At 51.2% G+C, this 13,381-nt stretch overlaps 1 protein-coding gene across 5 annotated transcripts in view; it reads left to right on the plus strand.

The window, feature by feature from the left end:
- Positions 1-11,979: 11,979 nt before the first annotated feature.
- PAQR5 (progestin and adipoQ receptor family member 5) overlaps positions 11,980-13,381 on the plus strand; it is a 93,074-nt gene continuing 91,672 nt past the window's right edge. For 4 of the 5 annotated variants that reach the window (XM_073801185.1, XM_033851908.2, XM_073801188.1 and 1 more), the window contains exon 1: positions 11,980-12,135. Coding sequence is in view for 1 of the 5 variants with exons in the window: in XM_073801183.1 (XP_073657284.1) it covers positions 12,112-12,135 (24 nt within the window). In the remaining 4 variants the exon portion in view is untranslated. The remainder of the gene's footprint in view (positions 12,136-13,381) is intronic. The other variant, XM_073801183.1, reaches the window with a different exon arrangement.

A 13,381-nucleotide genomic window follows, 5' to 3' on the forward strand; every position in this document is an offset into this window, starting at 1 on the left:
TGTCTCTTTCAAGATTTTCTGTTTCTTTGTGCCTTTTTTTGTCTGAGTTCCACTTCCACAATTGCTCTTTCTATCATCATGTCTATTTGCACTCATTCTCAATGATCCAAGGGATTAAAAATAAAATGAATTACATCCAGAGTATAAAATTTGAATACATTTTCATCATAGAAATGTAAATTAAATCAGTTGTAAAAATTAACTTTTTTGAAAAGTTATGTATGTGAAAAAAATTTATTCTTTCTAAAATATTAAAACATATCTATTAAACTTTAAAGGCCAAATACAAATGATAAGTAATGGATATCAAAATGTAAAATCAAAATTTTACTTAAACCTGGAATTCTCAATTTAATTTTTTGAAATTATAATTAAATCTTCTTAAATACTTTCTAAAAATAAAACCCCTTGTGATTCTAGCGTTCAATATCCATCTAGTTGGCAATATAATCTTTCGTGACGCGTTGACACATCGCATTTGCTGAATAACAATAATTGCTAACATTTATTAAGTGCTTATTAGGTGTTCTGACGGCCCTATGAAGGAGGACGGATCATTCACTTTTTTGGGTGGGAAAACAGAGAAACTATGGACATGCCCGGGTGTCCTCAGGCAGTGAGGGGAAGAACTAAGATCTGTACCAGGTTTTTCTGAGTCACCACACACTGAGCGCCACCCTTGGAAAGGCCCACAGGGCGGGGCCCCTGAACTGTTTTGGGCAGGTGGGCGGCCCCCAAACCCAGGGTTTTCTCCGTCTTCACATTGATGCTACAGCAGCTACTTGTGGCTCACTCAGGCCTGAGGCCTGGGGTCCTGCAACCCCTAGCCTGAGGCCCTGTGGGCACAGGGTGGGGACCAGAATCCGGCCGCCAGTTCGAGCTGCTGCAGAGCTGAGTGCAGACCGAGCCACCTCCCGGGCCGGCTCAAGGGCGCCACCTGCAGGGAAGCGAGGCCCTTCTCCGGTAAATTGCCTGCATCAGAGCCAGACCCCAGCCTGGAGAGGCCCAGCTGGGTCCATCAGGGAAGGAAGGAAGTCTGGACAGGCACAACCAGGAAAGACCCACGCTACTCCCTGCACCAGGAACTCAGTTATCCCTTTTCACTTCTTCCTCTGTCAGAGGGAAAGTTATTCCCAACGTCTAACCTCAGTCCCTCAGACTGCAATGGAAGCCCTTTTCACTGCAGGGAAACAGAGAATAGGACAAACCCCAGGCAGTGTCTGTAGCTGCTTCCCAGGGTTTGCAGAGATACAGCTCCCTGGAAATCCATCAAGAATTCCTGTCCCACACAGTTGGTGGGAATGTAAATTGGTGCAGCCACTATGGAAAACAGTATGGAGGTTCCTTAAAAAACTAAAAATAGAGCTACCACATGCTCTAGCAATCCCACTTCTGAACATATATCTAGAGAAAACTCTAATTTGAAAAGAGACATGCACCCCACTGTTCATAGCAGCACTATTTAAACAATAGCAAGATATGGAAGCAACCTAAATGTCCATTGACGGATGGATAAAGAAGATGTGGCACATATATACAATGGAATATTACTCAGCCATAAAAAAGAATGAAATAATGCCATTTGCAGCAACATGGATGGGCCTAGAGATTATCATACTAAGTGAAGTAAGTCAGAGAAAGACAAAGATCATATGATATCATTTATATGTGAAACTTCAAAAAATGATACAAATGAACTTACTTACAAAACAGAAATAGACTCATAGACAGAAAACAAACTGTGTTACCAAAGGGGATGGGGTGAGGGGAGAGATAAATTAGGAGTTTAGGATTAACATACATGCACTACTATCGATATATATAAAATAGGTAAACAACAAGGACCTATTGTATAGCACAGGGAACTATACTCAATATCTTGTAAACTAACACATGTAAATTACCTATACTTCAATTTTTAAATACATAAAAAATGCATTAAAAAAAGAATTCCTCTCCCACTCAAGCCGACCCCATCCCTCCACCCAAAACTGTCGCTCAGACCCATCTCCTTGCCTTACAGAACTCCTCAGTTTGTTCGTGTGTGTGTCTAGAATCCTGCTACCAAGTTACACCTCCGAAGCCTCACAACAACCCAGTGAGGTCAGGATTGTTGTTGCCATTTTCAGATGTTGAAACTGAGGCCCAGGGAGATGGTGTAACTTCTTCCTGAGAGTCAGGGGCAGGCTGGAAACAGGGTAGAGATCTGATCCCAAGCCTAGGGCGCTCCTTGCCAAGCATGGTCTCCCCTTGTGTGGGAGTGTGGTGCAAAGGCAAACTCCTGTGTCCATGCTGTGTGTAAATGGGGATGTGCCAGCCCCAGGGTGCACACTCATGTGCTTTGTACAAGTGCACAAATGATTAGGACAATTCAACATGTATTTGCAAGACAAAAAAAAAGCAAAAAGACCATGTACTCCACATCTTATATAAAATTTACTCCACATCTTATATAAAAATTAACTCCAAAAAGGATCATAGTTCTAAATGTAAAATGCAAACCTACAGAACTTCTAGAAGATACAAGAGAAAATATTCATGACTTTGGGTTAGGCAAAGAGCTCTTAGATATCCAAAGCATAATCTTTAAAAGAAAAAAATTAATAATAAATTGGACTTCATCGATATTAAAAACTTTTGCTCTGCAAAGGACACTGAAAATGTCCCGGGACATTGGGAGAAAATATTTACAAATCACATCTCTGACAAAGGACTTATACTCAGAATATATAAAGGACTCAAAAATAGGAAAAGAAATAACCCAATCCAAAAATAGGCAAAAGATTTCAACAGACACTTTGCAAAAGAAGAAATAAGGCAAATAAACACGTGAAAGATGCTGAGCATCATGTGCCTTAAGGTCATTCGGATTAAAACCACAATGAAACGGCTTAAATACTCAAAAACAAGGGTATGGTTAAATTACAGTGCATTTGTGCAAAAGTATATTATCTGCCCTTCAAAATTATGTTTTGCTCTTCAAAATAACAAGAAAAATACTTATGGAACAACGTATTCAGTAAAAGAAACAGGATATAAACATATAAACAGTCTTACCCCGATCTGAAGGAAAATTTTATTTATTACATACATGTATTCAATAAAGACGGAAATATGCATAAAAATGTAAATAGGGGTCATTTCTGGGTATGACAATGATAAAAGATTTCAGTTTTCTTATTTATACTTTTCAGAATTCTCCAAAATATTTCCCAACATACACATATTGCTTTTACAAATTGTCTAAGTCAAGAGAGAAAAAAATGGATGCATAGCAGCTGAGCCCTGAAGTCCTCCCTAATCATTCAGTCCTTCACCTAGGAGATGCCGCCCCAGCTCCCAATAGCAGGAGGTATATGCTGAAGTTTTCCCTCCCTATAGCCTCATCCAGAAGCCCCTTCTGGCTCTCTGCGCTCTTGGCACTGCAGCCCTCTCCTATGATGGAGTCCTCCAGGACCCCTTCCACCCCCTTTTCCTTCCTGATCTTCATTCTGTCCCCCTGGGATTTCATTCACTCTGTGGCATCAGCAAGGGCACCCGGGACACCCACATTACGACGCCTGGCCTAAACTGTTCCTGCAAGTTCCAAACCCTTGCCCATTCACCCGTGCTAACAGCAGATGTTTGTCGAGTATGTATTGCCAGGCCCTGTTCTAACAGCAACGGCAGAGGTGCTGCTTTCACAGACCTGACATTCTAAAGAGGGTTCAGGCAATTAACATGGCAACAAACAAATGAACAAATTAACTTCAGAACCAGCATGTTAACAAGGTCCCCAGGACAGTTGAATGCACATTAAAACTTGAGAACCGCTGTTGTACGTCAGCGGCAAAGTGTGGTTCCCCAGCCGGCGCCTCAGCATCTCCTGGGAGCTTGTCAGAGTGCAAACTCTCACCACGCCCCAGGTCTACTCAAACAGGAACTCTGTGGGTAGGGCCCAGAATCTGTGTTTAACAAACCCTCAGGGGATTCTGCACGGGCCTCGTAAAGGGCTCCTCAAGGTTAGGAATCACATGTCATTTATCTTCACATCTGTATTAGTTTCCTAGTACAGCTATAACAAATTGTCACAAACACAGTGGCTTAAAACAATATAAATTTATTATCTTATGGTTCTGGAGATCTGAAGTCCAAAATCAGTTTCCCTGGGCTAAAGTCAAGGTGTTAGTACAGATGTGCTCCTTCTGGAGACTCTAGGGGAGAATCCATTTCCTTGCCTTTTCTAGCTTCCAGAGGCTGCTCACATCCCCTGGCTCGTGGCTGCATTCCTCTGACCTCTAGTTCCATCATTACACTCTTTCTCTGACCTCTGACCCTCCAGCCTCCCTCTTGTAAGAACCCTCGTGATTACAAGGGACCCACTCTGATAATCCAGGACAATCTTCCCATCTTGAGCTCCTTTACTTAATCACATCTGCAAAATCCTTTTCACCATGTATGGTAACATATTCACAGGGTCCGGGGTCAAGACGTGAACATCTTTGAGGGGCCATTATTCAGCGTCTGTCACAGAGCAGATTCTCAGCAAGGAGCTGAAGAAAGAATGAATGAGTGAGTGAATGAAGAAAGAAATCAGAGACAGAGGAAGCTTCACCCTCCCTACCCTGTGAGCCCTAGCCCACCTGTGAGCATCTGACCTGGTCCCCGGGGTGATGGGATCCTGCAATGCTTCTCAGCACATCGATCCTTCAATGCAAGTGACTAGGTGCAGCGTATGTTGGGCAGGTGAGGCTCAAAACTGAGGCTCTACCAGCCAGGACGGAGCCCGGCAGGCTGCCCTCACCAAGCGCTGGGGCAGGTAGACCCGCGATCGGAAGGTGGGCTGTGAGGGGAAGACTGGGGTGCCAGACGGAGAGCTCGGTGTCTGGAGAACACACATTTTGGGGTCAAGTCCTTACTCAGCCATTTGCCAAGTGCACAAGCTTGCACAAGCCACCTCACCGCTCTGCACCTCCCCAGTGACTTCATCTGCAATGTGGGATGGCAACGCCAGCCTCACCAGGTTGTCAGGTTGTCGTGAGAACCAGAGATAAGGCATGAAGTACCTGGCCCTGGACGGATGAATGAGGGCAGGGATTCAGGGTGCAAAATGGGGAGCTGCAGCCAGGGCCTGGGCAGCGGTGGTGGGGCGGGTGCTGACTCTGCCTGGTTGCCTGGCAATTACCCAGAGGCCCCTGGCCCCCAGCCCTGGCAGTCCTGGGCGAGAGTGAGGCAGTCCATGGCCCTTTCTCTCTGTGCAATTTGCTTTACTCATTCATTACAGAGAACTGAACTCAGAGGCGGGAGGAGCCATAGGGGCCCCAATGGTCCAGAGGGCCTCCCTGTGGGCCCCAAGGTGGGGCAGAAAATACTCAGGATCTGGGTGAGGACACCTGGGCTTGGTCAGCTTTGCTGACCCTTTAAGCCTCAGTTTCCCCATCTGTAAGTAGAGATGATGCAATCCATCCCACCCCTCCCTTGGCCCTGGGTGGTGAGGATGTGCCAGGGAGGTGAAGGGTAACACAGGAGCGGACTGGGAGGACAGAGGGAACAGAGCGTGCAAGTAATAGAAAGAGGCTCTGCCTGGAGTCTTCTGACTCAAGTGAGCTTGAGAAAGGGCTGTTTGTCATTAGTTAGACTGGAGAATATTATGATAAAGACATCAGTGTTCTGTAATTAAGGATACTAGCTTGGGGCTAAATTAAATATTTACACAGCCCTCAATTATCTTCTCCCTCTCTTTAGCAGCTCCCTCCCCACACTAAAATATTTAGCAGGGATTTCAGGAGTATTCTCAAACCCAGCTGTGGTGCAGAAAGTTACTTGAGAGTGAGGGCGATGGTGACCACTTGCTTTTAGCAGATTCCCAGATCTGTGTGTTAGAAGAAAGACATCGCACTTGAATCTTCAGAGGGCAAAAAAACCCACAAATCATGTAGGCTAGGTCTGACACAGGCTGAACCCAAAGGGACTTTCTGGTATTCATTCAGAAACCACCTCGAAAATAGCTGCACAACAACTTTTGAGGAGGGAGAAATTCGAGCAGGGCAGATGGCAATCTAATGCAGATTCAGCCTTTAATTCGTGGAAGTCACTTGCCCTTTTAGGAGTTCACTGTTCCTACAATACCTAATAGATCTCTACATCCCTGTATTCTAATGTAGGAAATTGACTACAAGCATGCCCTATTTCCCATAAGTGGACCGTTTCTCAAAGGCTCGATCCTGTGAAAGCCTCAAGATGGGCTGGCTAATGTGAATAGGAGTCATATTTTCAATGTTACCTGTAGGATATATGCTGTGGTGAATCTCAGAGCAGATGTGCTCCAGGGAAAATTGTATATATATTTAATTTTTGGAAATTGAAATGTACCCTCTGGTTCCCAAGGAAGACTGTAGCACAGCAACTGACGGCACAAACTCCGCACCAGTCCCGAGTCCTGGCTGTGTGACCTTGTATAAGTCACTACCTCAACTTTCCAATCTATGAAATGGGGATAAAGATAGACATAGCTCTTGATGAGCGTCAAATGAGATTCCGTGTCTACAGAGCTCTGGGTACCCGGCCTGTAGTAAGAGCTTGGTAAACAGTGGTTATGACTGTCGCTTGAAATCCTCCTGTCAAAGTGAAGCCTTTTCGCTCTGCCAAATGTTTTGTGTAAATCTGGACTTCCGCGCCTTAAGCAGCGAGGTACGTCACAGGGCTCATCAGCTGTCCTGAGCTGCCCTGCCCAGCCGGTCAGCCCCCAGGAGAGCACAGGGGCGCACTTCTGTCTCCACCTCTCACAGCTCCTGAGCTGGGTGGGGACAGAGAACACAGCAAGGCTTCTCCGGCCTTTCCTGAGAACAAACTTCAAAAGGTCCACACCCAGACTTTAAGAAAGCCTCAGGCCCAGTGCCAACCCCCCTCCTCCCTGGGGTCAGCACTCTGTCCCAGCCCTATTTCTCGCAGTGTCCTTGCCCATCCAGGCTGCCATTGAGGTGGCTGTGGACAGCACTGGGTCATCTCCCCACCTCAGGGAGAAGACCCCAAAACAGAGGGGAGGAGGCCCTTGCCTTTGGCTGAGACCCACCTGGATTCAGCTCTCTGCCCTGCCTTTTACTAGCCGTGAACCTAGTCAGGGTGTTCCTGTTTGACCCCGCAGATATTCTTTTTTTAAAAAAATAAATTTATTTATTTGGTTATTTAATTTTTGGCTGTGTTGGTTCTTTGTTGCTGCACGCGAGCAGCAGAGTTCTCTAGTTGCGGCCAGCGGGGGCTACTCTTCGTTGCGGTGCATGGGCTTTGTTTTTCATTGCAGTGGCTTCTCTTGTCGCGGAGCACAGTCTCTAGGCGCGCGGGCTTCGGTAGTTGTGGCACACGGGCTCAGTAGTTGTGGCTCGCGGGCTCTAGAGCACAGTCTCAGTAGTTGTGCATGGACTTCGTTGCTCTGCGGCGTGTGGGATCTTCCCGGACCAGGGCTCGAACCCGGGTCCCCTGCATTGGCAGGCGGATTCTTAACCACTGCACCACCAGGGAAGTGCCCCCACAGATATTCTTATTATTGGATAAAATAATGTGCAGAAGAGGTGAGGCTCAGAGGCTGAGTAACCTGTAAGCTCTCCGTTCCTCCGTTGCCCCATAAAGTGGGCACACTGAGTTAAAGAAGGCTGCCGGGAGTGGGTGTGCAGAGACAGGGGCTCATCCACAGGTGGGGACTGCAGGACCTTACCCCATCTGTAAAAGAGCTCTACCGGCCCAGCCTGAAGGCCACTGTTTGTCTGAAACTTTAGCTTCTTTCAAATGCAAATACTTCACTGAGGCGGCCCGCAGGAGGACAGGTGCTCATTTACACCTGGCTTTGAATAGGTGCCTTCAGGAGCCTTTCCTGATCTCAAGACTAACAATAATTACTATTATTATATACGCATACAAATATTTATTGCACAAACAATATTACAACAATACCGGAAGTTAGAAAAAGAATCACCCACAATCCCAAACCTGGTAAACGGGCGTTTCGGTTTTCCTTCTTTCCCCCCCAATTCCCCTCCAGCCCTTGTACACGCACACATACAACTTTTTCACAGCTGGCCTCCTGCCCGTTGCAGTTTTGCACTCAACAGAGTATCATCGGCCCTCTCCCATGGTGCAACAGTCTTCACGATTAGCTTTTAAAATGGGTGCGCTGTTGCTTACCAGCGCTCTAGAGCTGCACACGTAGGTTCCTTCATTTCCTGCTGTTAGAACGCTGAAACTTTGTTCAAAGAGCGTTTTCATTCTTTGAGGATTATTCCCTGAGGATGCATTCTCAGGCACGGGGTTGCGGGGTTAAAGGGGATGGATATTCGTGTGGCTCTTGAAAGAGAGCTGAGTCCAGGTTTTGCCCAGAGCTTGCAGAGAGCTGGTGCCTGGGGGCTGAGAGAGAGCCGGGGGTCAGGGAGAGGGAATCTCTGGGTTCACTGGGGGCAGTCAACACTTTGCGGGGGTGGGGGGCAATCCTTATAGGCCGTTAGCCATGCAGGAGAGGCAGCAGCCACAGGCTGAGAGCAGAAGCCAGAGGCTGCCCAGAGGAGCTCCCGTCTTCCCACCCCTTCTGGAGTGCTTGACTGCCCTCCAGCTCTGCAGCATCCAGCCCCAGTGCCCCGCAGGCTCAGGGGGCTGGGAGAGGGAGAAACACAGGGAAGTGGTGAGCAATGAGCGGCCCGGAAATCAGGCAAGAAGTGCAAATGCCATCACTGCTGGGAAAATCCACCGCCATCGCTGGGCGCTGGAGCCGTCGGGGTGGGCGCCCCCTGCCCCCTCACACATTTATTTGTATTTATATTTGCTGCGTGCTGGGCCAACCCAGGGCACCTCGGGGCAGGACGATGACGCAGACGTGGCCTTGGCTTGCTGGTCACTCCAGAGTCAGGCAGCCGAGGGAGTTGCCCTACCTGGGGCTCTCCACCCTGGCTGCATATCAGAATCACCTTGGGAGCTTTACAGACGACCTCGACCCACCGCCAGAGATTCCCACCGAACAAAAACAGCACACTCGGGACTCCCCTGAAAAGGTGAGTCCGCTTCCTATCCTCCAGTCCCTGTGACTGTGACTTTATTTGGAAAAGGGGTCTTTGCAGATGTAATTAAGGATCCCGAGGTGAGATCATCCTGAATGCAATGACTGGTGTCCTTACACAAAGGGGAGAGGACGCAGTGACAGAGGAGAAGGCCACGGGAAGACGGAAGCAGAGACTGGAGTGATGCTGCCACAACCCAGGAACTCCCGCAGCCACCAGAAGCTGGAAGGGACGTGGACACACCCTCCTGTGGAAGCTTCGGAGGGAGTGTACTTCTGCTGACACCTACATTCGGGGCTTCCAGCCTCCCGGGCTGTGGGAGATTAAGCTTCTGTTGTTTGTGGTAATTTGTTACGGCAGCCCTAGGAAACTAATACCAGCACTGCCCACTTGTGTGAACACAATGGCTGAAAGGAATGCTCTTCGAGAAGTTCCCATCAACCACATGCTCTCCCTGAGTGGCCATTTCTGCCTCTGTGAAAGGAGGCGAATGCGTCCAGCCCTGATGAGATGATGCCCGGGAAAGGGCCTTGTCAGCAGGGCAGCTCCGACAGTGTGCGGGAGGTGCCGTGCCAGATCCACCACTGCCGGATGAGTCCTGGCACCTTTCCCGGCCTCAGTTTTCTCAAAGCGGAGCTGTAAGCCCTGACCTGATGATGCCATCACAGGCGAGATAAGAGTGGGAGGGGTTCTGATGGCTTAAGTTAGGGCTGGGTGAAAGGGAGCCGAGAACGCAAGGGACCCACGTTCTGCTATTAAGCGGGGGTGAGGGTCTCTTTGGCACTGTTCTGCCTTCAGACAGCCTTTTGCACGAAGAGGACAGTCTGGGCCCACCCAGGAGGAGCTGGCCGGGCCCCTGAGGAGTAGGTGCCTGGTTGGGAAAATAACTTCCTATACCTGCACCCTAAGAGCGCAGGTGCCAGGGAGAGGCAGAGGGAGAGATGGGAGACTCCAAGTCACATGGATGCGTGGGGCTAATCTCCCAAAAAGGATTATATGAGTTACGTTTTATAAGGTGTCTGGGGCTTCCCTGGTGGTGCAGTGGTTAAGAATCCGCCTGCCAATGCAGAGGACACGGGTTCGAGCCCTGGTCTGGGAAGATCCCACATGCCGCGGAGCAACTAAGCCATGCGCCACAACTACTGAGCCTGCAATCCAGAGCCCACAAGCCACAACTACTGAGCTCACACACCACAGCTACCGAAGCCCGCGCGCCTAGAGCCCGTGCTTCGCGACAAGAGAAGCCACCGCAATGAGAAGCCTGCGCACCGCAACGAAGAGTAGCCCCCACTCACCGCAACTAGAGAAAGCCCGCGCTCACCAACGAAGACCCAACGCAGCCAAAACTAATTAAAAAGAAAGAAAGAAAGAAACCCACTGACCATTTCCCTTTATGTTGGGAGACTCATCTTCCCTCTTTCGCTTCCCAAGCCACACACCCGGAGGCCTGCAGGGGGCTGGAGTCTGGTGGGGCACTGCATCTCTGTTCACCTTCCTGGTGTCTGTGTATGGCTGGGATGTGGGGGTACCTGTACCTGCTGCAGCGCCTACAGGGTGGGGACAAGCCAGCTCTATAGGCTTCAAGCAGCTCATGCCCCATTCTGTCTTCGAAGCCCCTCACTGCCATGGGCATCAAAAGAAAGCACACACCCTTTGCCTTCCCCCTTCAAAGGCCTTCCTAGCTCACAGCTCATCTAGTCCCCCAGTACCCTTGGGAAGGCAGAGCAAGGATTAACAAGGGACCTGCCTGAGGCCACTCTGAATTCAGCATAAGCTGGGACTGGGACCCACACTCCCTTGTCAAGCTCTGGTTTGCACAGGATGACTGCCTCCCTGTTGGTACAGCCACATCACTTGCCCTTCAAGAACTTAAGTCTGAGAGGACAAGCTAGTCCAGACTGAGAGGCACACACACACACACACACACACACCCCTTTACAAGATATGTAGCCACAGGAAGACCTAATAGGCCGGATGCTCGCTAGCATGATTGAGGATCCACAGAAAGGACCTTAGCGATCATCAGCTGCAACCCACTCACTGCAAGTGGGGAAACTGAGGCTCAGAAAGGGACAGAGATTTGCTGCAGGTAACAGAGCTACATGGAGGCTAGAGCCCAGGTCTCTGGACTCCAGGTCCAGTACTCCTGCCACTGCCTGCACACCTAGCAAACAAGGTGAGGCAGGGAGAAGGAGCTCAGATAGCCTGGGGCCACAGGTGGGGTGCACCTCCACTTCAGTCTGGGAGTTTTATCCAAAGAGTGGACTTTCCTGAGTTCCTCTGGGAGGGGGAGGGGGGAAGGCAGGAAGTAGCTGCAACCTGTTCCTTCAGCACATGGGGGTAGCCACGGAGTCTGGGTGGCGGGGGTCAGGGGGTGATGTTTTTTCTTTGCCCTCTGTGTGCCTTTGACTCTTATCACCGTGTCCTCTGAGTGGCAGAGGTCCAGGCCCCGCACCTTCCAGACCCGGGGAAAGGGTGAGGGTGGCAAAGCACCCCCTTGCTGGGGCACTCCCGAGACAGCTGGGTGGAACTGATGACAGGGGCCCAGAGCAGCCAGGAGCCTCTCCCACGGGGGAGAGTTCATGGTCGGGTGGGGCTGCGGGCACCCAGTTGTTTTTTTCCCTGTGCTCCACCCCATGCATTCTTCCGAAGAGCAGGCTCAGTGGCCCTGCCCTCCAGGAGGCCTCGGGGCTCCCAGGTCTCTGCCCCTGAAAGTGGGGGTGGGCATGAAGGGCGTGGAAGGTGCAGGGGAGAGGGGGCCTATGGACACCCCCGACTCCACCTGGGCGCCGGGCTTGCCTCGCACCGCAGGTTGGCGAGTGAGGGGGCGACCCTTTGGAGGTCACGGAGCCCGGCGTGGCTGGCACACTGTCAGGTGCAGGCCCCACGATGGGACCTGTGCCCTGCCTCGGCTCCTCCCCCGCCCGCCCCTCCCGGCCCCGCCCCGCGCGGGAGGGGTGGGCGGGGCCCGCGGGGAAGCGCGCCGACCTCCCAGCCAGGTGCTGCGCGGGCTGTCCCGTGGCGGACGCGGCCGGGAGGAGAGTTTGGGTCTCCTCCTGCCTGTGCTGCGTCCCTGCGCCTTCTCAGCCGGATGCCCGAGACACTCAGAACCCAGGTAACCGAGGGCGGGACACCCCCGCGGCACGCGTCCTCCCGCCTCCCTGTCCACGCGCACCCCGCCTCGGCGGCCGCCCCCCAGGCTCCCCGGAGCCCGCCGGCCGCTCCCCGGGCGGCTCTTGGAAAGTTTGCGCCCGGAATGCCGTGCACCGGACGGCGGCGAAATGCAGCCACTTTTGCCCTCGCGCCCTCCGCCCGGGAGCCAATGCGGTGGGGTGGCCGCTGCCGGTTCACGGGGTCTCCGCTGAGATCGGTTGGAAGTTTGCCTTCTCGCTTTTCCCATCCCTCACTCTTCTGAGCGTTTGCGTCCCTCCCCCGTGCCCCTCAGTTCCTTTAAAAATATGTATATATCCTTAGATGGGGACGGCAGAGTTGGCGATTTCTTAAGCGATGTTTACGTTTGTGCTTCCCGCCTCCTCCGGCCAACATGTACGATAGGAGACTGTACTGAGCCAGACAGGGTGCGGGTGAGGGGGCGGCCCTCTGCCGGGCGTGGGGTGGGGGCCGGGCGCCGTCTGGGCCCTGCTGAAGTGGGTGCCCAGCCACGGGGAGTTCTGGGCTTTTGTCTTGTCTCCCGCAGGTCACAGCCCAGCGGGGCATCCTCGGCTCCCCCAGCACTCCTCGAGATGAGCACTGGGGAGAGAGGGTAGGCAGGGGCAGGAATCTAGAGCGACCTCTATAACCCTTGACGATTTGAACAGAATGGGCTTCCTCTTGCCTTAGCTGCGAGGAGGGCTCAGCTGTGTGTGGGAAAGGGGATGAAAGATGGTCCTAACCACGCAGAAGCAGAGAGGACAGGTGGGGGAGGTCAGAGCATCAGAGAAGAGCTAACAGCACTCACCTGGACACTTCCTTGATTTCATCCACACCCCCTCCCTAATTAACCGGTGAGGTAGTAGGTCTTAATCCATTGTCAGATGCGCAAAAAAGGAGGCTCCAAGAGGTTAAGTAACTTGCTGGAGAAAAGTGGTGGACCTGGACCACAAACCACAGTCAGATGGTTGGTTCTCCATTTTTCTGGGCCCCTGATCAGCAGGGGTTCATTTCTTCTCCCCCTCCCTTGAGTTTCTTCCCCTGAAAGGGGTAGGCCCAGAGAGTGCACCTCCAAGAAGAAATAAAATCTGGTCAGGAAGCTCCTCCAACAGAGGGCCGGCTCCTTGCTAAGCTAGGAGGTCTGCAGGAGGTGAGGACCTGTTTTGTTCACGGCTGTAACCATAGTACCTGGCACTCTCGGAAGGTGCCCC

The sequence above is a fragment of the Tursiops truncatus genome, chromosome 2, assembly GCF_011762595.2.
Source record: "Tursiops truncatus isolate mTurTru1 chromosome 2, mTurTru1.mat.Y, whole genome shotgun sequence".
In the NCBI taxonomy this organism is placed as follows: domain Eukaryota; kingdom Metazoa; phylum Chordata; class Mammalia; order Artiodactyla; family Delphinidae; genus Tursiops; species Tursiops truncatus.